The sequence below is a fragment of the Oncorhynchus kisutch genome, linkage group LG6 (genome assembly GCF_002021735.2).
Source record: "Oncorhynchus kisutch isolate 150728-3 linkage group LG6, Okis_V2, whole genome shotgun sequence".
NCBI classification, from domain to species: Eukaryota; Metazoa; Chordata; class Actinopteri; order Salmoniformes; family Salmonidae; genus Oncorhynchus; species Oncorhynchus kisutch.
The window spans coordinates 20,286,638-20,312,638 of NC_034179.2; the positions used below are offsets into that span (position 1 = coordinate 20,286,638).

Here is a 26,001-nt window from a genome sequence, read left to right on the forward strand (position 1 = left end):
TTATGACTTTGTGTCTGTGTTATCTAATGGAAACCGGTGGAGCCAGAGCATTGTTGTCTAAATAGCTTCCTTTCCTAGACTCCTTTCCTTTTGTCACCTGAAAACACTAGAAATATGAGACCAATATGAATGGAACCTTACCTGTCCTTCAGTGTTCATGAAGGAAAATTAGCAGCTATTAATTTGGCAAACATTGTCCAAAGTGGGATACCTTTGTCTTCTCTCCTTCGCCTGCACTGATCTGAAAACACTGGATAGATGAAAGCAGGCCTACTAGACTAGAGGACAAGATACCTTTTTTGTTAGTAACATCAGCTCAGCAACAACAACCATGAAAAATTATGATAAACTCAAAAGTTGTATCAGAAAATCAGTTTTATCAATCACGATGACATAACTGCTCACATAACATGGTGATATTACCAGAAGCAGATTAATATAATATATACATATCAGAATATGAACTAGATGCTAGTCATGTTTGCTTTTATGCAGGATTACCCTTTTAAGTTAATTGCTTTTGACAATACACTAGGTAATAGAACTTAAAATCCATTAAAAACATTTAAATGTTTTCTCACATTTGTAGCAATTAGAGGTAGGCAGAGGCATGCATTTAGTACTGTGTCGAAAAGGTGAGTGTACCACAACTTTGAGATTGTTGTTTATGTCAGTAATGTACTGTATAAATGAAACAGCTAACAATAAAGCTATTTTGTTTCACAGTTGAAATAGATAGATACATATTATATTCTGTTTGTAGTGAAAGACCTACAAAAATGGTTTCAAAATCATTACGTTGATCATAAGGTGTTTTTAAAACACTTACAACATATAAAACATAATGCTTAAAAGAAATACAGAAGAACAAAACCTTTTGGGAATATTCTAAATATATTTAAAATAAGGTTAATGTGGGTGCTTCAGCCACAAATAGTATTTGCATGAACAGTTGGATTCATTATAAATGCATAATAAAATAACAAAAATAAATACAATTGTTTATCAGTCATTACATCTAGATTCCCTCTGTCACAATGTGGCAGTTTACCCTCCCCTTGCACACTGCCACAATAACGTGAAGTACAAAAGTAAGTACGGCAATAGAATGATCATATATTTTTGTTGTTGTTAAAAGAAGGCAGTCATGGTAGCTCAATAGACAGTAAGTACTTGCAAGCTGTCTCTTGATGTTTTGTCCCGCTGTTCCATTACAGCCAAAGTTCTGTTCAGATAGTCCAGGTCAGGATATGATGTCATGTCACCAAGAATCCAAACTAGGTTTACTGTGGATCCAATCACAAACCACTGCAAAGGACAAAGACAGACATGTTATGGAACGTGTGTAAGTGAAAATATTGTAATATTTATATACAATAGCTTTATGTTTTGCAGCACAGTGTTTTGTCTGGTAAATGCACAATGACAAAATGGCCATGTTAAGGGTTGTTCAGGATGAATTCTCATGTCATGTAGGTCTCCACTAAGTTTCTACAGGGACAACACATGTTTTGCTTCAGAGGAAATAAGTTGTCCTCCACTGGAATGTGATTTATGCATTGTTAGCTGATATGGGGCTAATTTTAGCTTCTTTAGGTGTCTTGTTGACATACAAGTTCAAGGAGGCTGAAGGAGAGGTTGTTGCAAGGAATAACAAGTGGACAATTGTTTAGATAAACAGCAATACCTAATTCTCATCTCTAGTGCAGTGGTTCCCAACCTTTTAACAAAAACTGTGCCACAACTTGATGGGATAAAAGATCCTCCGGCACACCTAAAATTTCCATATTCATTTATTTAGTGGTAATGACCTCCATCTCATTTGATCCATACAGCAAATCATCTATTTCCTGTGACAATGTTTTTATATACAGTTGAAGTCGGAAGTTTACATACACCTTAGCCAAATACATTTAAACTCAGTTTTTCACAATTCCTGACATTTAATCCTAGTAAAAAATCCCTGTTTTATGTCAGTTAGGATCACCACTTTATTTTAAGAATGTGAAAGGTCAGAATAATAGTAAAATGATTTATTTCAGCTTTTATTTCTTTCATCACATTTCTAGTGGGTCAGAAGTTTACATACACTCGATTAGTATTTGGTAGCATTGCCTTTAAATTGTTTAACTTGAGTCAAACGTTTCGGGTAGCCAGTCCCTCCTGCAGCAAAGCACGCTCACAACATGATGCCACCACCCCCGTGCTTCACGGTTAGGATGGTGTTCTTTGGCTTGCAAGCCTCCCCCTTTTCCCTCCAAACACAACGATGGTCATTATGGCCAAACAGTTCTATTTTTGTTTCATCAGACCAGAGAACATTTATGGCCAAACAGTTATATTTTTGTTTCATCAGACCAGAGAACATTTCTCCAAAAAGTACAAACTTTGTCTCCATGTGCAGTTGCAAACCGTAGTCTGCCTTTTTTATGGCGGTTTTGGAGCAGTGGCTTCTTCTGCTGGAGGAAACAGGCACAAACAAACAATAGTACACAAGTATAAACACCATGGGACCACGCAGCCATCATACCGCTCAGGAAGGAGACGCGTTCTGTCTCCTAGTGATGAACGTACTTTGGTACGAAAAGTGAAAATCAATCCCAGAACAACAACAAAGGACCTTGTGAAGATGCTGGAGGAAACAGGTACAAAAGTATCTATATCCACAGTAAAACGAGTCCTATAATCGACATAACCTGAAAGGCCACTCGACAAGGAAGAAGCCACTGCTCCAAAACTGCCATAAAAAAGCCAGACTACGGTTTGCAACTGCACATGGAGACAAAGTTTGTACTTTTTGGAGAAATGTTCTCTGGTCTGATTAAACAAAAATATAACTGTTTGGCCATAAATGTTCTCTGGTCTGATGAAACAAAAATAGAACTGTTTGGCCATAATGACCATCGTTGTGTTTGGAGGGAAAAGGGGGAGGCTTGCAAGCCAAAGAACACCATCCTAACCGTGAAGCACGGGGGTGGTGGCATCATGTTGTGAGCGTGCTTTGCTGCAGGAGGGACTGGCTACCCGAAACGTTTGACTCAAGTTAAACAATTTAAAGGCAATGCTACCAAATACTAATCGAGTGTATGTAAACTTCTATAACAGCCAAACAGTTCAATAACAGCCAAACAGTTCAAACAGTTCTAAGAACTGGAGGCGGTGAAAGCGGAGAGGCGCTGGTATGAAGAGGCAGCACGGCGACGCGGATGGAAGCCCGCGCCCAAAAATGTATTGGGGGGGGGGGGGGGGGCTCAGGGAGAGTGTGGCAGAGTCAGGGTTCAGACCTGTGCCAACTCCCCCTGTTTATCGTGAGGAGCAAAGGAGGAGACCAGAACCAGAGCCTGTGTTGGAGGTGAGTGAAGCAGAGACTGTGAAGGAGTTAATGGGGAAAGTGGAGGAGAGAGTTATGAGGGAGTTGCTAGGTTGGTGCTTTAGATACGATATTCGTCCGACGGAGCGTGTCGGGATTTGATGGCACCTGGGTCAGCGCTCCATACTCGTCCTGAGGTGCGTGTTAGTCGGCTGGTGAAGAGTGTGCCAGCCTCACGCACTATGCCTCCTGTGTACCTACCTAGCCTTGCACATCCTGTGCCAGTCAGGCTCTCCAGTACACCTTCACGGTCCGGTCCATCCAGTGCCACCTCCACACACCAGTCCTCCGGTGGCAGCTCCCCGCACCAGGCTTCCTGTGCATGTCCTCTACCCAGTGCCAGCACCACTCACCAGGCCTTCAGTGCGCCTCGCCTGTTCAGCGCAGCCAGAGCCTTCCTCCTCTACTGCGCTGCCGGAGCCTCCCGCCTGTTTAGCGCTGCCAGAGCCTTTCTCCTCTCTAGCGCTGCCGGAGCCTCCTGCCTGTTCAGCGCAGCCAGAGCCTTCCTCCTCTACAGCGCTGCTGGAGCCACCAGTCTGCATGGAGCAGCCAGAGCCGCCAGTCTGCATGGAGCAGCCAGAGCCGCCAGTCTGCATGGAGCAGCCAGTCTGCATGGAGCAGCCAGAGCCGCCAGTCTGCATGGAGCAGCCAGAGCCGCCAGTCTGCATGGAGCAGCCAGTCTGCATGGAGCAGCCAGAGCCGCCAGTCTGCATTGAGCAGCCAGTCTGCATGGAGCAGCCAGAGCCGCCAGTCTGCATGGAGCAGCCAGAGCCGCCAGTCTGCATGGAGCAGCCAGAGCCGCCAGTCTGCATGGAGCAGCCAGAGCCGCCAGTCTGCATGGAGCAGCCAGAGCCGCCAGTCTGCATGGAGCAGCCAGAGCCGCCAGTCTGCATGGAGCAGCCAGAGCCGCCAGTCTGCATGGAGCAGCCAGAGCCGCCAGTCTGCATGGAGCAGCCAGAGCCGCCAGTCTGCATGGAGCAGCCAGAGCCGCCAGTCTGCATGGAGCAGCCAGAGCCGCCAGTCTGCATGGAGCAGCCAGAGCCGCCAGTCTGCATGGAGCAGCCAGATCCGCCAGTCAGCCAGACTCTTCCAGATCCGCCAGTCAGCCAGACTCTTCCAGATCCGCCAGTCAGCCAGACTCTTCCAGATCCGCCAGTCAACCAGACTCTTCCAGATCCGCCAGTCAACCAGACTCTTCCAGATCCGCCAGTCAACCAGACTCTTCCAGATCCGCCAGTCAACCAGACTCTTCCAGATCCGCCAGTCAACCAGACTCTTCCAGATCCGCCAGTCAACCAGACTCTTCCAGATCCGCCAGTCAACCAGACTCTTCCAGATCCGCCAGTCAACCAGACTCTTCCAGATCCACCAGTCAACCAGACTCTTCCAGATCCGCCAGTCAACCAGACTCTTCCAGATCCGCCAAACTACCTGCCTGAGCTTCCTCTCAGTGCCGGGCTGCCCCTCAGTCCCGGGCTGCCCCTCAGTCCCGGGCTGCCCCTCAGTCCCGAGCTGCCCCTCAGTCCCGAGCTGCCCCTCAGTCCCGAGCTGCCCCTCAGTCCCGAGCTGCCCCTCAGTCCCGAGCTGCCCCTCAGTCCAGTGGGGTCCTTGGTGAGGGTTATTAGGCCTAGGTCGGCGGCGAGGGTCGCCAATCAAAGGACGCATTACAGGGGGACTAAGACTTGGTTGGAGTGGGGTCCACGTCCCGAGCCGGAGCCGCCACCGTGGACAGATGCCCACCCGGACCCTCCCCTATGGGTTTTAGTGTGCAGCCGGGAGTCCGCACCTTGGGGGGGGGGGGTTCTGTCACGCCCTGGTCTTAGTATTTTGTGTTTATATATTTATTTGGTCAGGCCAGGGTGTGACATGGGGTTATTTTGTGTTGTATTGTGGTATTGTTTTTTTTTTGTAGGTATTGGGATTGTGGATATGTGGTGTATTTTGTCTTGGGGTTTTTGTTAGGTATTGGGTTTGTATTATAGTAGGGGTGTCTAGCATAGTCTATGGCTGCCTGAGGTTCTCAATCAGAGTCAGGTGATTCTCGTTGTCTCTGATTGGGAACCATATTTAGGGTAGCCTGGGTTTCACTGTGTGTTTGTGGGTGATTGTTCCTGTCTCTGTGTTAGTTGTCACCAGACAGGCTGTATAGGTTTTCACATTCCGTTTGTTGTTTTGTATTGTTCGTTTTCATCGTTATTAAAGATGTCTCGATTTAACCACGCTGCATTTTGGTCCGACTCTCCTTCAACGGAAGAAAGCCGTAACAATAACCTAATCTTTTTAGGCCTGGGACCTTTAGGGATGTAATCCACCATGATGGGGATCCATCTGTTACTCAGTTTTTTATGTGGCGGGGTTTGCCAGTGGCAGATTGAAGGTCTATGACTACCACCTGCTAACAGCTCCCCCTGGGAAAGGGAAGGCAGGTATCTAGTCAGTTGTCCAACTGAATGTATTCTACTGAAATGTGTCTTCCACATTTAACCCAACCCCTCTGACTCTGGAATGTGGACTGGGGATTAGTAACGTGACTTCCCACCAGACATCTATCGGAGGACGAGTGTTCCCTTACTCAAACTAAGCAAAAATTCCAAACATGTTTTTTACACAGGACAAACAATGCGCTAAACTTATTAGTTGACATACAAGTGTGTAGGTGAAAGAGCAAGGGATAATCTCAGACAACTGTAGAGTACATCCCTATCACTGTTGCTATTCACTCTTACCAGGTCGTAATCGTGTCAATAGCAGCCTTTCTTCTCTTTCTTTCTGTTGTCTCTCCTCTTCCTCCTCCTCTTCATTCTCACTGTTGCAGTGCCTCTCCCTGGTCCTGTCCCCTGCAGCCTCTGCCTCCCTCCCAGCAGCACTGGCCCGTAGGCCTACCAGCCGATGGTGGATGGCCACGTAGAGGCGAGCCACGTCCCTGGCGCTGGCCTGAATGAGGAACACCCGAACGGCCTGAGTCTCCACGTCAGTGGCCGTCACCTGGAGGTTCCGGCGGGCAGGACGACATAGGTGTGTGTGTGGCCAGAGCTTGGTGTTGAGGATAACCTTGAGACTGCCCTGGTGCCTCATCACTGTTTTGATCAGAGGGTGACAGGTGTAAGAGATTTACTGAGGATGAGAAACATTAAGAATCACAGAAAGACATGCAGATGTTGGTCAGAGTGATGGGAATAATAAACTACCTCATGGTAAACTCACCTATCCTGGACTGAAGCCCTCTTTTGGTCCCTGATGCTAGATCATTGAGTCGCAGGACTCCTCTTCCTCGCTCAGTCCATGACGGAGTTCCTTTTTCCAGGACAAACAGTCTGCAGGTCAGCTAAAATAAGAAAAAAAATGAAAAAGGTACACCACTGTCTTTAGCAACATCAGAAGGCATTGGTCACTTCCTATTTCAACATAATGGTCACATTCCCCTTCTCAGACATTGCATGCCACGTTATCGACTGTGCCGTCAGGCACCAGGCATTGCAAGATCTGGCATGAGTCAGTCCTATAGGTCTTCACCTGGACCACATTGCTTTCCTTCTCCTCCCCAGTGAACAGCTGAACCCGCCTGAGCCTGAGCACATGCTGCCTCCCACAGGATGCTGTGTAAGCTGCAGCAGACTCCCTCAGACTGCTCCACACAGCACCTATCAGCAAACAGACAGAACTTCAGCTGCAGTTCTGAAAGGCATCCACTAAGAGGCAGTCAATCGCTATTAGAACAGAGGTGCACAACTCTAGTCCTCTATGGCAGGGTTACACAGGCGGCCCAGTACTAATATTTTCTACTAATTGGTCTTTTGACTGATCGGGTCATCTTTTCCCAATAATTGTATAAATGCAGCCTAGGACCACAGTCTTGGTGGATCAGCAGACACTGTGGCCATTAAGGTACTGGCTCTCGAGGACCAGAGTTGTGTACTCATGTAAAAACACTATGACCCGCTTAATGATTTACCTTTATAACTTGACTCAGAGGTGGAAGACTCAGAATCAGAGCTGCAATCAGAATCTTCACTGCTAGGGGATTTCTGTGGTCTCTATATGAGGGTCAGAAAGTGAGAGCATTTCTGTAAATATGATGTGTTTGGTAACACAGTTAAACTCATACAAATGTGATGACATCATATATTTCATAGTCATCCTATGCAAATTGCTACTGTATAAGTACAATATATATACAAAAGTATGTGGACACCCCTTAGTGGATTTGGCTATTTCAGTCACACCTAAATCGAGCACACAGCCATGAAATCTCCATAGACAAACAATGGCAGTAGAATGGCCTTACTGAAGAGCTCAGAGACTTTCAACGTGGCACCGTCATAGGATTCCAACAAGTCAGTTCATCAAATTTCTGCCCTGCTAGAGCTGCCCCGGTCCACTGTATGTGCTTTTATTATGACATGGAAATGTCTATTGGCCTAAATGTTCACAGAACAGGAACACCGAGTGCTGAAGCGCAAAAAAAATCGTCTGTCCTCGGTTGAAACATTCACTACCGAGTTCCAAACTGCCTCTGGAAGCAACATCAGCACAATAACTGTTTGTCTGGAGCTACATAAAATGGGTTTCCATGGCCGAGTGGCCGAACACCAGCCTGAGATCATGCGCAATGCCAAGTGTCGGCTGGAGTGGTGTAAAGCTCACCGCTATTGGACTCTGGATCAGTGGAAACGCGTTCTCTGGAGTGATGAATCACGCTTCACCATCTCGCAGTCAGACGGACGAATCTGGATTTGGCGGATGCAAGGAGAACCGTACCTGCCCCAATGCATAGTGCCAAATGTAAAGTTTGGTGGAGGAGGAATAATGGTCTGGAGCTGTTTTTCATGGTTCAGGCCCTTAGTTCCAGTGAAGGGAAATCTTAACTCTACAGCATACAATGACATTCTAGTCGATTCTGTGCTACTAACTTTGTGGCAACAGTTTGGGGAAGGCCCTTTCCTGTTTCAGCATGACAATGCCCCCGTGCACAAAGCGAGGTCCATACAGAAATGGTTTGTCGAGTGAGGTGTGGAAGAACTTGACTGGCTTGCATAGAGCCCTGACCTTAACCCCATCGAACCCCTTTGGGATGAATTGGAACGCCGACTGCGAACCAGGCCAAATCGGCCAACGTCAGTGCCCGACCTCACTGATGCTCTTGTGGCTGAATGGAAGCAAGTCCCCGCAGCAATGATCCAACATCTAGTGGAAAGTCTTCCCAGACGAGTGGAGGCTGTTACAGCGGCAAAGGGGGGACCAACTCCATATTAATGCTCATGATTTTGGAATGAGATGTTCGACTAGCAGGTGCCCACATACTTGTGGTCATGTAGTGTATGTCAGTGGTGCTTGCTGAACTCAGCCTTACCAAGACTCTTTCACTCATGTTTTCCCCAAACACAAACTGGACCCTGTCTGAGGTGGTACCGTCTGGTTTCGATCTGTGGAGTGTGAACCAGAGGTCAGCAGGTTTAGAATCACTGCTGGGAACTAAACCCCTAGATCCCACATAGCTCTGACAGATGAAAACTCTGTAAGGTCTCTGGATTGAAGCAAGGCTGTCCAGTCCTGGGTCTGGACTGAAAATTAACACGTAACCCGAAACCCCTGGTTTAACTAATCCATGCCTTGACCTGGAGTGGGTAGCCCTCAATTAGAATGTCAACTGTCAAATATACAGTTTAAAGTGGCTGTGAGGCTGTAAAAATGAAATATTGCACAGACTTGACCCAACTAGACACCCTGCATCTTTACTGTTACATTAACCAGATCCTCTGCATACCTGTGAACTTGACAGGGTTTCTTTTGATGTAATAGACCAACAGTGGAGGAGCAGTCTGTTGAGATGCTGGAGACATCATTTGAAGGATCATGGCTCACCTGTGGGAATGGGACAAAAAAACAATGCAAATGATTATTTTACAGTCCGATTACCTTTCTGAATTTACAGTCGTGGCCCGAAGTTTTGAGAATCACACAAATATTAATTTTCACAAAGTCTGCTGCCTTAGTTTGTATGATGGCAATTTGCATATACTCCAGAATGTTGTGAAGAGTGATCAGATGAATTGCAATTAATTGCAAAGTCCCTCTTTGCCATGTAAATGAACTGAATCTCCCCAAAAACATTTCCACTGCATTTCGTTAACACAGGTGTGAGTGTTGATGAGGACAAGGCTGGAGATCACTCTGTCATGCTGATTGAGTTCGAATAACAGACTGGAAGCTTCATAAGGAGGGTGGTGCTTGGAATCATTGTTCTTCATTTGTTAACCAAGGTTACCTGCAAAGAAACAATGTGTCGTCATCATTGCTTTGCACAAAAAGGGCTTAACAGGCAAGGTTATTGCTGCCAGTAAGAATGCACCTAAATCAACCATTTATCGGATCATCAAGAACTTCAATGAGAGCGGTTCAATTGTTGTGAAGAAGGCTTCAGGGCGCCCAAGAAAGTCCAGCAAGCGCCAGGACCATCTCCTAAAGCTGATTCAGCTGCGGGATCGGGGCACCACCAGTACAAAGCTTGCTCAGGAATGGCAGCAGGCACGTGTGAGTGCATCTGCACGTACAGTGAGGCGAAGACCTTTTGGAAGATTTTCTTTGATGAATTCCCTTTCCGATTGTTTGGGGCATACGGAAAAAAGCTTGTCTGGAGAAGACAAGGTGAGCGCTACCATCAGTCCTGTGTCATGTCAACAGTAAAGCATCCTGAGACCATTCATGTGTGGGCTTGCTTCTCAGCCAAGGGAGTGGGCTCACTCACAATTTTGCCTAAGAACACAGCCATGAATAAAGAATGGTTAAACCTCTATATTTTGGGTCCATGGCCAGGAAACTACCCAGACCTTAATCCCATTGAGAACTTGTGGTCAATCCTCAAGAGGCGGGTGGACAAACAAAAACCCACAAATTCTGACAAACTCCAAGCATTGATTATGCAAGAATGGGCTGCCATCAGTCAAGATGTGGCCCAGAAGTTAATTGACAGCATGCCATGGCGGATTTCAGAGGTCTTGAAAAAGAAGGGTCAACACTGCAAATATTGACTCTTTGCATCAACTTCATGTAATTGTCAATAAAAGCCTTTGACACGTATGAAATGCTTGTAATTATACTTCAGTATTCCATAGTAACATCTGACAAAAATAACTAAAGACACTTAAGTAGCAAATTCTCAAAACTTTTGGCCACGACTGTACATTGGATTGGTACTTTCTTGAGTCAAATAATTCAACACAATGCTTGTGTAAATAGAAAATAAAATACATTTTGCAGCCATAAGCTATTATATAATTGAGTGTGTTGATGTGGCAAGTTTGGGAGTAGAGAGAAAGCGATTTAAGCATTTAGAGAGACCTTAACAAAAAAAACATTGCACAATAATTTCCAATAGACAGAACTGATTCAAACCGGTTTTGGTGTTTGGGTTTATAAACTGGCAGTGAGTGAATAGGTTTCTCTGAGAAGAGTATGTGGGTCCCTCAGGCAATGACACAACCCCAACTAATAATAATTTTATTGTTGAAATACTTTTAAGGCCTGAGAGAGTTCTCTTTTAATTTTTTACCTGAGAGAGTTTTCTCGTTTCACTCTGTGTGAGGGGGCGAAGGGAGTTGTAGAATACCTCAGATAGGTGTGGCTGTGAGGAGATGTTCCAGGGTTGAGGGGCGAGGAGACGTGCAGGCTGAAGTAATGACCTTCTGACCCTGTTCAGAGGTGTCACTACACAGAAGATGAGAGGAATAGAAAAGGAGGGAAGGAGAAGGAAGGAGGAGTAAAAAGAGACTTAAATCAAATTCTGTCCTTCAAAGTCAGTCTTACAATCAGGTATGAATAAAAATATACTATACTGAGCATTCGGAAAGTATTCAGACTCTGACTTTTTCCACATTTTCTTATTTATTTATTTAATTTCAACTTTATTTAACCAGGTAGGCCAGTTGAGAACAAGTTCTCATTTACAACTGCGACCTGGCCAAGATAAAGCAAAGCAGTGCTACAAAAACACAGAGTTATGGGATAAACAAATGTACAGTCAATAACACAATTGAAAATCTGTATACAGTGTCTGCAAATGAAGTAAGGAGGGAAGGCAATAAATAGGCCATAGTGGCGAAGTAATTACAATTTAGCAATTAACACTGGAATGATAGATGTGCAGATGAGGATGTGCAAGTAGAAATACTGGTGTGCAAAAGAGCAGAAAAACAAATATGGAGGTAGGTAGTTGGTTGGATGGGCTATTTACAGATGGGCTGTGTACAGCTGCAGCGATCGGTAAGCTGCTCTGACAGCTGATGCTTAAAGTTAGTGAGGGAGATATAAGACTCCAGCTTCAGTGATTTTTGCAATTCGTTCCAGTCATTGGCAGCAGAGAACTGGAAGGAAAGGCGGCCAAAGGGGGTGTTGGTTTTGGGGGTGACCAGTGAAATATACCTGCTGGAGCGCGTGTTACGGGTGGGTGTTGCTATGGTGACCAGTGAGCTGAGATAAGGCGGAGCTTTACCTAGCAATGACTTATAGATGACCTGGAGCCAGTGAGTTTGGCGACAAATATGTAGCGAGGACCAGCCAACGAGAGCATACAGGTCGCAGTGGTGGGTAGTATATGGGGCTTTGGTGACAAAATGGATGCTACTCTAATAGACTGCATCCAATTTGCTGAGTAGAGTGTTGGAGGCTATTTTGTAAATGACATCGCCGATGTCAAGGATCGGTAGGATAGTCAATTTTACGAAGGTTTGTTTGGCAGCATGAGTGAAGGAGGCTTTGTTGCGAAATAGGAAGCCGTTTCTAGATTTAATTTTGGATTGGAGATGCTTAATATGAGTCTGGAAGTAAAGTTTACAGTCTAGCCAGACACCTAGGTATTTATAGTTGTCCACATATTCTAAGTCAGAACCATCCAGAGTAGTGATGCTAGTTTGTCAGGCGGGTGCGGGCAGCGAGTGCGGGCAGCGAGTGCGGGCAGCGAAGAGAATGCATTTAGTTTTACTAGCATTTAAGAGCACTTGGAGGCCATGGAAGGAGTGTTGTATGGCATTGAAGCTCGTTTGGAGGTTTGTTAACACAGTGTCCAAGGAAGGGCCAGATATATACAGAATGGTGTCATCTGCGTAGAAGTGGATCAGAGAATCACCCGCAGCAAGAGCGACATCATTGATATATACAGAGAAAAGAGTCTGCCCGAGAATTGAACCCTGTGGCACCCCCATAGAGACTGCCAGAGGTCCAGACAACAGGCCCTCCGATTTGACACACTGAACTCTATCTGAGAAGTAGTTAGTGAACCAGGCGAGGCAGTCATTAGAGAAACCAAGGATGTTGAGTCTGCCGATAAGAATACAGTGATTGACAGAGTCGAAAGCCTTGGCCAGGTCGATGAAGACGGCTGCACAGTACAGTCTTTTATCGATGGCGGTTATGATATCATTTAGGACCTTGAGAGTGGCTGAGGTGCACCCGTGACCAGCTCGGAAACCGGATTGCATAGTGGGGAAAGTATGGTGGGTTTCGAAATGGTCAGTGATCAGTTTGTTCACTTGGCTTTCGAAGACTTTAGAAAGACAGGACAGGATGGATATAGGTCTGTAACAGTTTGGGTCTAGAATGTCTCCCCCTTTGAAGAGGGGGATGACCGCGTCCACTTTCCAATCTTTAGGAATCTCAGACGATACGAAAGAGGGGTTTAAGGGGTTGAAACAATGACGGCAGATAATTTTAGGAAGAGGTCCAGATTGTCTATCCCAGCTGATTTGCAGGGATCCAGATTTTGCAGCTCTATCAGAACATCAGCTGTCTGGATATGGGTGAAGGAGAAGAGGGGGGGCATGGGCCAGTTGCTGCGGGGATTGCAGAGCTGTTGGCCATGGTTGGGGTAGCCAGGTGGAAAGCATGGCCAGCTGTAGAGAAATGCTTATTGAAATTCTCGATTATCGTGGATTTATCGGTGGTGACAGTGTTTTCTAGCCTCAGTGCAGTGGGCATCTGGGAGGAGGTGCTCTTATTCTCCATGGACTTTACAGTGTCCCAAAACTTTTGGGAATTAGTGCTGCAGGATGCAAATTTTTGTTTGAAAAAGCTATTCTTTGCTTTCCAAACTGACTGTGTATATTGGTTCCTGACTTCCCTGAAAATATTCATATCGCAGGGACTATTTAAAGCTAGTGCAGTACACCACAGGATGTTTTTGTGCTGGTCAAGAGCAGTCAAGTCTGGAGTGAACTAAGGGCTATATCTGTTTTTCTATACCTTTTTTTGAAAGGGGCATGCTTATTTAAGATGGTGAGGAAAGCACTTTTAAATAACAACCAGGCATCCTCTACTGATGGGATATCCTTCCAGGATACCCAGGCCAGGTCGATTAGAAAGGCCTGCTCGCAGAAGTGTTATGTTACAGCATTATTCTTAAATGGATTAAATAGTCATCAATTTACACACAATACTGCATAATAACAAGGCAAAAACAGGTTTTTAGAAATGTTTGCAAATGTATTAAAAATAAACTGAAATATCACATTTACATAAGTATTCAGACCCTTTACTCAGTACTTTGTTGAAGCACCTTTGGCAGCGTTTACAGCCTCGAGTCTTCTTCGGTATGGCGCTACAAGCTTGGCACACCTATATTTTGGGAGTTTCTCCCCTTTTTCTTTGCAGATCCTCTCAAGGTCTGTCAGGTTGGATGGGGAGTGTTGCTGTACAGCTATTTTCAGGTCTCTCCAGAGATGTTCGATCAAGTTCAAGTCCGGGCTCTGGCTGGGCCACTCGAGGACATTGAGACTTGTCCTGAAGCCACTCCAGCGTTGTCTTGGCTGTGTGCTTAGAGTTGTTGTCCTGTTGGAAGGTGAGCCTTCACCCTAGTCTATGGTCCGGAGCGCTCTGAAGCAGGTTTTCATCAAGGACCTCTCTATACTTTGCTCCGTTCATCTTTCCCTCGATTCTGACTAGTCTCCCAGTCCCTGCCTCTGAAAAACATCCCCACAGCATGATGCTACCACCACCATGCTTCACCATAGGGATGGTGCCAGGTTTCCTCCAGACGTGACGTTTGGCATTCAGGCCAAATAGTTAAATCTTGGTTTCATCAGACCAGATAATTTTGTTTCTCATGGTCTGAGAGTCCTTTAGGTGCATTTTGATAAACTCCAACCAGGCTGTCATGTGCCTTTTACTGAGGAGTTGCTTCCGTCTGGCCACTTTACCATAAAGGCCTGATTGGTGGAGTGCTGCAGAGATGGTTGTCCTTCTGGAAGGTTCTCCCAAGTCCCATCTCCACAGAGGAACTCTGGCGCTCTTTCAGATTGACCATTGGATTCTCGGTCACCTCCCTGACCAAGGCCCTTCTCCCCCGATTGCTCAGTTTGTCCGGTCGACCAGCTCTAGGAAGAGTCTTGGTGATTCCAAACTTCTTCCATTTAAGAATGATGGAGGCCACTGTGGTCATGGGGACCTTCAATGCTGCATATATGTGTCTTGACACAATCCTGTCTCGTTGCTCTACAGACACGTCTTTCGACCTCATGTGGGACCTTATATAGACAGGTGTGTGACTTTCCAAATCTTGCACAATCAATTTAAATTTACCACAGGTGGACTCCAATCAAGTTGTAGAAACATCTCAAGGATGATAAATGGAAACAGGATGCACCTGAGCTCAATTTCGAGACTCATAGCAAAAGGTCTGAATACTTACAGTAGAAGTCGGAAGTTTGCATACACTTAGTTGGAGTCATTAAAACTTGTTTTTCATACACTCCACAAATGTCTTGTTTATTAACTATAGTTTTGGCAAGTCGGTTAGGATATCTACTTGGTGCATGACACAAGTAATTTTTCCAACAATTGTTTACAGACAGATTATTTCACTTATAATTCACTGTATCACAATTCCAGAGGAATTGAAAAGCCGCTCAGCAAAGAAGAAGAAGAAGCCACTGCTCCAAAACCGCCATAAAAAAGCCAGATTACGGGTTGCAACTGCACATGGGGACAAAGATCGTACTTTTTGGAGAAATGTTCTCTGGTCTGATGAAACAAAAATAGAACTGTTTGGCCATAATGACCATAGTTATGTTTGGAGGAAAAAGGGGGAGGCTTGCAAGCCGAAGAACACCATCCCAACCGTGAAGCACGGGGGTGGCAGCATCATGTTGTGGGGGTGCTTTGCTGCAGGAGGGACTGGTGCACTTCACAAAATAGATGGCATCATGAGGCAGGAAAATGATGTGGATATATTGAAGCAACATCTTAAGACATCAGTCAGGAAGTTGATGGGTCTTCCAAATGGACAATGACCCCAAGAATACTTCCAAAGTTGTGGAAAAATGGCTTAAGGACAACAAAGTCAAGGTATTGGAGTGACCATCACAAAGCCCTGACCTCAATCCTATAGAACATTTGTGGGCAGAACTGAAAAGGCGTGTGCGAGCAAGGAAGCCTACAAACCTGACTCAAACCTTACACCAGCTCTGTCAGGAGGAATGGGCCAAAATTCACCCAACTTATTGTGGGAAGCTTGTGGAAGGCTACCCAAAACGTTTAACCCACGTTAAACAATTCAAATGCAATGCTACAACATACTAATTGAGTGTATGTAAACTTCTGACCCACTGGGGAAAACTTCTGACTTCAACTGTATGTAAATAAGGTATTTCTGTTTTTAATTTTGAATAATTTAGCAAACATTTCTTAAACCTGGTTTTGCTTTGTCATTATGGGGTATTGTGTGTAGATTGAGTTTTTGTAAAAATTTTGAATCAATTTTAGAATAAGGCTGTGAGGTAACAAAATGAGGAAAAAGTAAAGGGGTCTGAATACTCACCGACTGTATTAGTATGTAGAATAGTGATTAAGTGTGGTTTGTAAGTTGTTTAGATATCTTGGCCATGTTCTGTTATAATCTCCACCCGGCACAGCCAGAAGAGGACTGGCACCCCTCATAGCCTGGTTCCGCTCTAGGTTTCTTCCTAGGTTTTGGCCTTTCTAGGGAGTTTTTCCTAGCCACCGTGCTTCTACACCTGCATTGCTTGCTGTTTGGGGTTTTAGGCTGGGTTTCTGTACAGCACTTTGATATATCAGCTGATGTAAGAAGGGCTGTATAAATACATTTGATTTGATTTGACATTTGATTAGATAGAGGTATTTTAGCACATCAAAAGGTAAACATAAGACCAGAGAATGGATATTTGCCTCTGTTTGGAGAAATGTTGGCCCGGTTGCACAGATTTGAAGGCATGAAGACATTTGATCTTGAGACTAGGAAAGAGCGGAGAGGAGATCCGTCAGAAGAGTTCACACAGACAGACATATCATATAAGATTAAAGTTAAAACGTGCTCCACAATTATGTCAATGTGACCGCCAGACTTGGCACATGACAACATACAACATGCTTGGCCAACAATGAGCAGTGAGGGTTCCACGGTACCAATAGTGTGTCATGTTGGTGATTTGTGATGAGCAGGTGAGGGCTGCAGTGACAGAGTGAAACTGAAACAGATCAGGGGAAAGAGATACCGGGGGCTGCATTGAAGTGGCTGCTGGGAATCTACACAATTTTTTTTTCTAAAAGGGTCCTTCGGCTGTCCCCATAGGAGAAGCAATTTTGGTTCCAGGAAGAACCCTTTTTAGTTCCAGGTAGAACCTTTTTGGTTTCCAAATATAACCCTCTATTAAAAGGGTTCTACCTGCAACCAAAAATGGCTCTTCAAAGGGTTCTTCTATGGGGACAGCCAAAGAACCCTTTACATGGATGGTGTGACTGGAATGTATGGACCTAGAGGAAATACTGGCAGTGAATATAGACAGGAAACCCTTTAAGAGAGTTTGATCATGACGCTTAACCGTGGGAAGTAGGGGTGCTGAGGGTGCTGCAGCACCCCTGAAAAATCATTATTATTATTTCTCACAAAAGTAGTGCACTGGGCCTTTACTAGTACTGCATTAGCCGACTGAAATATCCATTTGTAGCGCCAAACATCTTCCAGTGGCTACGTCATGGTGCACTGCTTCGGTTAATTTCAAAGATACAGTATTTTATCCCAGTAAGATCCCAGTTTTATTAAGGCTACAATCATCTGCAGGCGAGTCAAGGAATCAGGCAACTAGACTCAGTATGCCCTAGGGGACAGTATGCTGTATGCCCTAGGGGACAGCTTAGAAAGGATGGATGAAAGGATAGAGATAATAGAGTACACTAGAGAGATGACAGGTCTTGTGTAGGGGGTGCGGTTGTTTACCTGGAGGCGGTGGGGGAAAAGAGTGGGAATTTGTTCGCACTCGTCTACTGCCGTCACAGGAGCCTGTCAGAGACGCAGAGAAAAAATTAAAGTAATGTTAACCAGCAGCATTGTGTGTATACTGTAGATGAAATGTCAGTAGAGATTGTACAATTTTTTTTTGCCTTTATCAAAGGAGAGTAACACTGAGGAACAGGAATTATAATTCAATCCTCAAATGTTTACATTTGGTGGTAATAATACCATAATATGTGTATGTATATATGTATTTTTTTAATAGAGTAGGCAGACAATTTCTGCAAATTGATATTTCTGAACACTCACCTTTCCTCATTCTGCTGTTAGGATTAGGGTATGTGAAGGATCGGACTCGTTTGTTTGGACTGATTCCCACAACTATTGGAGAACAAGCCAAGTACACATAAATACATTACTGCCAATGCAATAGAAAGCAACAGAGATTCATCAAAATGTTTGCTCGTTATGACATGCAGCAGATATAATGCTGACCTGATCCCTCCTCCCATCTCTCTGCTCTCCTCTGTAGAAAATCAGTTCAGAGAGAAAGTTCAGAAATAAAAACTAATGATACATATTCTTCCATTACATGTTTCTGAATGTATCCTTTTGATTAGCAACTGCTTTTTAATAATGCATGTGCATCATCTGTCAACATGTTACCCTTCAGGATATGATTCAGATTACCTTCATGGATAGCGTGAAAGACTTCTGAAATACGAACACCGGTGGGGCAAGCACCGTTTTCTCTGTGAAAAGACAGATTATAGCACAGTTAGAGAATTATCCTTGTTGAAGTTTGATACAGCGACTGAGTCATTATCCATGAGTGAATCTTAGCTAAACCATAACTGAGTTTAAAAGTGAAAACACTTTTCCTAATTTTGTCACTGAAACCACAAAGACCTAACCAGGGAAATGACTTGAGACTGTGATCTGTCAGTACACACTGTTCTGCCAAGACACTAAAATGCAAAGTTAGGAAAATCAACAGTAGCACTGTTCTGAATTTAAGAGTAGTTTCCTACTACATTTATTATTCCTCAATTAACCCTCAAAACACACAGCCAACTAAACAAGGACCCAAAGAGCGGTGAGATCTCTAGGCTCGCCCACAGTTCTGACCACAGTTCTGACTGGAGATGTCCATCGTCATCCCACCCCAATGTATTATTCTAATCAATGGAGGCTTTGACATCCAAGGCCTCTTATGTAACCACGCAGCCTGACAACAGGCCCTGGACGCTGGGGACAAGCCCACCGTGGCAGGGCTGAGTGATGGGATAGCAGTGGAGGTGTGAGCCAACTATGCACCAGACGCCAAGGCTTGGCTCTGGGTCAAACTGACTGAGACTGGTCCAGACCTGTATGGAGGCTATAAATACACAGGGACTCTGTCACTGATCTGACCTCATATGATCAACTCAGCTTAGAGTCAATTATTAATGTCTTGTGGTGTGCTAATTCACACGTGGAGATTTGCCAGTGCTGTGTCAGTCAGTGACTGTGTTCAGTATGGGCATGGAGAAAGATGGCATTCACACTTCACAGTCAGTGACAGATGATCACTTGGAATTCACCAAAGTCCATGGTGTGAGCAGCCTATTCTAAAGACAACTGACTGTTCAGATGCAACTGATTAATATGTGTCCTATATACTGATGATTAACATTGAAACGTGTTTGCTCTTTGCATTTATGCAGTTGTTCAGCTTTCTTTGACAGTTAAAAAGTACAGTAATGGGTCAATGGAGGCTATTTCTACCACAAGCCACAGTAATCCTGTCTGTGACCTCCTGGGGAAATCAGAGCAAGCTCTACTTATTAACTCTACAGTCCAACTCTAAAGGCTTCCAGTCACATGACCTACTGTAGACAAACAGCAGGGTACCACAAATGGAATTGCAATTAGTTTACACAACACTCCAACAGTCAAGTGGTGCCAGAGATAAGTGCCTATTACTCTGAATGTAACAGCATAGAAAGGTGGTCATCAGTGTATAAGGTAGAGTGTTTTTGCTGAGTGTCAATAGCAGCACTGTGTATCCTCCCTGACACATAGGTGATGCCATCGCTTCTGTGGGAAAATTCTTATTCACAGGTCAGGTACCGTACTACTCACAGTTGAGTTTGGTCACCCCAGACAATGCAAATATACAGTAACAATTAAACCCATTGCATCTCCTCCATCTCAACTCTTCTTTCCCGAATCTCCACTAACCTTTCCTACTCTTCTCTCCTTTTCATCCCCCCGTATCCTATCTTCTGTCTGGGCAGACAGTGTCTCAGTTACCATAGGTCTGAGTGTCCAGAGGTCAGACAGCCCCGGACCTCAGCTGAGGGCCATACGTAACAGACATCATGAGAAAATCCTGACATGATGCACACTGTCAGGCTAGCGCCAGAGAGCAGGCAACTCTTTATGACAGCCGCTCTTTTTCCACATCACGGATTGAAAGGGTCATTACATAAGCGAGAGAGGAGAGTACTAAATGAACACGTTTCATGAACAGACATGCTTGCCATTTATGAAATGAAAAATAAATTAAGCTAGCTTCCTTTGAGCTTAAAAGAGCATTCCTTGGAATATTGCTGACAAGGTCTGTCTATACATTAATCCAGTTTTACATTTTTATTTTCTCAAAGAGAAAAAACCCTAACATGCTTGTATCTGGTAGAAAAACCTGAGGAGCACTGCAAACTAAGGCAAGACCCAATCACTCAGAGACGAGGACCATTAAATGGTGATCTATGAAGATTGACATCAATAGAAATGCACATGCCCTGTTCATGCTCATTGCAGGAGCGGATCATAAATATTTCCTGAGGCTTCTCAAAGAGAATTGATACTCACAGGTAGACCATTCTATTGCAGACTTTATAAGGAAGGCACAACTAACTAGTCTTTATTGTATGAAGACCTCAACAGAGCCTTTCAGCAGCAGGTACTAAAAAAACAGTAGGCCTACTCTAAAAGTGAATCATGTCATTTTTCCATGGTAATACTTTCATTTGGTTGGAATGTGTTTTCTGTACAGATTTTGGATAAAATATTATTGTTTAATGTCCACTAGTTTCAGGTTTTGGAAGGCACAGAGGAGAGATTGAACTGTTTGTTGAAGTATGTTTTGTTCTCTCTGTCCTCTGCTAGTGGTAACTTAACGGGCCTGTAAAGAAGCAGTGAGCTTCTCTTCTGGCAGACTCTGAATATGCCATAAACACCACTGCCAGCAGTGGCAGGGCTCCACAAACCGCTGCCCTGAGAAAGAGACGCACAGGAGAGCCCATTAAACACACATGCACGCACGCACATTTTCTCAAATTTCCTTGTCTCTGTTAGGAGCAGGAGTGGGTTGGTGCGGGGGGGAACTCCCCCTAAAAGCTGCCTCAAACTAGGCTACTCTGGTCTCAATCAGAATGTCACTCCGGGGCTGGGCGGGGTTAAAGGGGCAGAGGACCAGGAAAAAAAAATCACTCCGCCATGTCACAACCAGCAGCTGCCCACACAACACTCACGTGGGGGGACAATGCTTTGCTCCAAGCCCCCACCAAGCCCCGTCCCCTTCATAAAGCTGCCTTGCCTCCCCCTGTCTTCCCCCTAATTGAGCGTACCTACTGTCAATTGTTATGAAGACAGCCTCTATTCACACACGTGCTGGCTGTGGGCCCAAGTGGGGTTTCAGTGGTTCCAGCAACCGTTCTCAGATCTTCCAAACGAGAGCAACACAACAATAGCTCAATCTAGCAGAACATCTGGGCTTCATTTGGGGAGCTGGGGTAACATAAGGACAAAACAACTTGAAAGACCACGTGGCCAGCATACAGTTGCATCACAGCCTTATGGTCAGACAGATGGTTACAGACATGGATATAAACCAGTCAGACAAAAACAGCATTATTCTTCTAATAGAAGAATGTGAGTTCTGGATTTGGGAACTCAACAAAACAATATTTACAGTGTGAATTTCAGCCACAAGCCTGAACTAATAAATGTCACCCACCAGTGCAATACACCAAGCGTTTTCCCTCTTACCCTACAAAGTCCGGAGCTTGCTGGTTTTCTGTTCTATCTGATACTTAATTGGACCTACCTAGTGTCCCAGGTCTTAAATCAGTCCTTGATTAGAGGGGAATAATGAAAAAAAGCGGAACTAGCTTCGATGTCTATTCCTGAACCCACTCAGTGGCCTTGTGGTTAGAGTGTCTGCCCTGAGATTGCAAGATTGGGAGTTTGATCCCTGGTTGAGTCATACCAAAGCTGTGAAATTGTGACCTGATGCTTGGCACTCAACATTAAGGAGATAGATTGGGGGTAAGGCCCTGGGATAGAGTAGTGTCCTGTCCAGGGGGTGTCCTTGTACCAAGGCTTGTGCAAGGCTACTTACTCTTTCTGATAAAAGAGAGGGCTTTCCTAATATATATATAGGGACCTCACACTGTATGAACACAGATACGGGGGCGGCAGGGTAGCCTAGTGGTTAGAGCGTTGGACTAGTACCCGGAAGGTTGCAAGTTCAAACCCCCGAGCTGACAAGGTACAAATCTGTTGTTCTGCCCCTGAACAGGCAGTTAACCCACTGTTCCTAGGCCGTCATTGAAAATAAGAATCTGTTCTTAACTGACTTGCCTAGTCAAATAAAGGTAAAAATTAAAAAATACAATTTTAGGAAAATGTTTGGGGCCTCCTGTAGAACAGGAATTGCTGCAAGGAAAACCTTAACTCTGCTGGTGCCCCAGATTCCAGCCAAGGACCTCCTGCAAAGGGTCTAACACACACACACACACACACACACACACACACACACACACACACACGGAGCTCCCCCTGGATGCTGTCTTACTCCTGAGCCCATAAGCCAGACTGGGCCTCTAACAGGCTATTATAAGGGGTGCTTCACCACCATAGGAATGCAGGGCTACTTACAACAACTTCCAACTATGGGAACGGGCATATCTAACTCACTGAGGCCTCAGTCACACCCTCATGAATCACTTGTCATATCTCTGTTAGCTCTGCAGCTCTGGACGAAAACAGACTTTTACCGAGAAATTAGGAGAAAATAAGATCTTACCGGATTGAATGTCCTAAGAGCATTTGATTTTCCTGGGAATATCAGGAATTATTTGTAATTTATTGATGAGCTATTGTGCTAATCTTTAATAATTTGGTTACCTCGATGGCCTCTTAACTCAACCTTAAACACTATCTCAGCCTGCTTATTATTTCGCCTACAGCAAACAGCGGGGCTAAACATGGTTACCATTGAAAGTACCGGTAACGAGACAGTATTTCTGAACTTACTGAGAGCTATACATCCAAATCACTCTAGTTAAGGCCCCCGGGAAAACATTCAAATCCAGAACTTCTGGTTAACTGCTCTGCTTCTCTTGTAGATGTTTTTTCTTCTTCTCCACCTAGCAATAGAATAATCTAGTATGTTTTGTCACTTCAGTCTGAAACATGAACAGACGTGTGATTTGGAAATCTAAAAGGGGATGGTGGGTGCCTATAACACTATAAGGAGGGGGACTGTAGTTTGGGTATGGAGGAGGGAGGGGGGATATCTCAGTGTTCATGCTGGAACATGAGAAAGAGCCTAGTCATTGGCCATTACCAGAGCTAGCTAGTTTGGTAGCTTGGTGGAGAAAACTGGAATTAGCTAGCCTGACCTGGTCCTCGTTTTCATTAGTGGAGTCTATAACCTCAAGTGGGGGGTAAATAATAACCACTCCCCCTAGGATGAGATGTGATCACGTCTTACACATACAGTACTTCTCCAATGCACTCATTTCATCCCTGATTCCTGACACATCCCACTGTGTTACGCCAGGGTGACACAGAGCGGCAGATGACAACCCTGCAGCCATAGAATGTCAACTCATCCCTATAGGTTAGACATGAATGTGCAAAAGGTTACAGGCTTGGTTCAAAAGCAACACATACCAAGCTATACCTGTATTAAAAATGTACCAAGATCAAACTTAAACTGTATTATAAATATACCAAGATCCAAGCTAAAACTGTATTATAAATGCATGAATACAAGCTCACTATTCACAAGCTAAAACAGTATTATAAATGTACCAAGATCCAAGCTAAAACAGTATTATAAATGTACCAAGATCCAAGCTATAACTGTATTGTAAATATACCAAGATCCAAGCTATAACTGTATTGTAAATATACCAAGATCCAAGCTATAACTGTATTGTAAATATACCAAGATCCAAGCTATAACTGTATTGTAAATATACCAAGATCCAAGCTATAACTTTATTGTAAATATACCAAGATCCAAGCTATAACTGTATTGTAAATATACCAAGATCCAAGCTATAACTGTATTATAAATATACCAAGATCCAAGCTATAACTGTATTGTAAATATACCAAGATCCAAGCTATAACTGTATTGTAAATATACCAAGATCCAAGCTATAACTGTATTGTAAATATACCAAGATCCAAGCTATAACTGTATTATAAATATACCAAGATCCAAGCTAAAACTGTATTGTAAATGTACCAAGATCCAAGCTAAAACAGTATTATAAATGTACCAAGATCCAAGCTATAACTGTATTATAAATATACCAAGATCCAAGCTAAAACTGTATTATAAATGTACCAAGATCCAAGCTAAAACAGTATTATAAATGTACCAAGATCCAAGCTATAACTGTATTGTAAATATACCAAGATCCAAGCTAAAACTGTATTATAAATGTACCAAGATCCAAGCTAAAACTGTATTATAAATATATCAAGATCCAAGCTATAACTGTATTGTAAATATACCAAGATCCAAGCTATAACTGTATTTTAAATCAGGTAAATTACTGAACCATACGTTCATCCTCCTGCATTGTTTTCCAGAAAATCAACAGGCCTGAGCTAAGAACCTGTCCAGAGCACACATATACTGTGTCCATGCTTCTGTGCCTGTGTGCTCTATGAAGTTAAATAAGATAAGAACCCTAGAGATATTGCATCAGGATACAGTGTGTGTGTATGTATGTATGTATGTGTATGTGTTCATTATGAGTGTCGACTAAATATTGATGTCACTACTGAAAGAGCAAAGAAGAGCAATGATATGTACATGTGCTAAGGTAAACAATTGTGTATTTTTCAAAATATTTTTCTGTGAATGAGTTTCGTGTTTGCAGTAGGGCCTACTAAGATCAAGCTATAAATAAACCTCAAAACCGGAGAGAGACAGCACTCTTCAGTGTGCATTCAGTATTTCAATTATGATTAGTAAGGCTGCTGTGTTTTAAAATGGCCATGAAACCAAATATATGTGAATATATGGGGAATATTAATCACGTGTGGCATTATGGCACTAAAAACATAATCTCAAAAAATAAAAACAAAACCTTGATTATATTAAGGTCTACAAATCTATTCATATTATTATCTAGCAGTCAAGATCTGTTCAAGTCACTTTAAAAAAGTGAGACGCAATGACAACCATACCGTTTAACTCCTCAGCTCCGTCCTGCGCGCATCCTCCATCCCCAGAGTGATGCCACGAAGAGGTGTTCCCCATCAGCGGTCTGGCGGTGACAGCTCCTCCCGCTCCACACATACTGTCCGCGGGCTCCATCGTACAGGAAGGCTTTGCATGGAAGTCCGAGACAGGCATCATTGAATAACACCCTGAAATATCTTCGTTCGGGGAAAGATTCCCTCTCATTCTTCGGATCTGAAGATTTGATAAAACTACCGTAGTAAAATAAACACAACCTCAAGAAAATAAAGAAGAATCCAGATAAAGGTGGTGATTTGCTCCTTTGGTGTCAAAAGCTTGATACTCCTGATTTGTTGATTTTGTCACTCTCCAGTCAGTTGTCTGTCGCGTAGCCTTTGCTGCGTATGTAAATGAACAGTCATATCCCGTGTTTACTACCGAGCATGGCTCCTGGCTGCTTGTGAAATGTGGGCGTGGTAAGGCTTGAGTGATTTAGCCAGGGCAGCAACCTCAATCAGTTTGTAGCGCTAAATTCACTCTTCTCTTATGCCATTAAAAACATTTCCCAAAAATACAAATAAATGCTATTCTGAGCAAACCTACAGATTTACCCGCTATAGCTTAGACGATGTAACCTATTAAGTAGGTAATACATAATAAAGAAACATAGATTCTGCCATGATGGGTACTACATGAAAGTAATATGCCCAGGCAAAGAAATTGGATGTCTCTACCATGCTCTAGATTAGAAATAGGCGTAAATGAACCTTTGACAACATATGCTCAATTTGCAAGTGCGCAATTCCAATGTTTGTGTGCTAGAACGAACAGTGTGCTAGAACAAAAAGGGATGAACAATGGCATGATGCTCTGTGTGTTATTGCCTTATCCCCACTGGAATGGAATTTATGGAACTTT

General features: G+C 44.0%; 1 protein-coding gene across 2 annotated transcripts; it reads right to left on the bottom strand.

Annotated features, from left to right (window-relative positions):
- Positions 1-357: 357 nt before the first annotated feature.
- On the bottom strand, positions 358-25,516 carry LOC109892487 (ran-binding protein 3-like). Of its 2 annotated transcripts, none has more exons than XM_020485054.2 (14): positions 25,089-25,516; positions 18,297-18,358; positions 18,102-18,132; positions 17,916-17,987; positions 17,592-17,654; positions 16,544-16,609; positions 10,977-11,074; positions 9,135-9,232; positions 8,721-8,793; positions 7,323-7,404; positions 6,884-7,011; positions 6,575-6,695; positions 6,097-6,447; positions 358-1,308 (listed from the first exon to the last, which is right to left on the bottom strand). In XM_020485054.2, the coding sequence occupies exons 1-14, from the start codon at positions 25,306-25,308 to the stop codon at positions 1,262-1,264; spliced, it is 1,512 nt and encodes a 503-aa protein (XP_020340643.1). In that variant the 5' UTR covers positions 25,309-25,516; the 3' UTR covers positions 358-1,261. The 2 variants fall into 2 exon arrangements, with proteins under 2 accessions (XP_020340643.1, XP_020340642.1); XM_020485053.2 differs by having other exon boundaries at positions 10,920-11,074; positions 25,089-25,514.
- Positions 25,517-26,001: the final 485 nt, after the last annotated feature.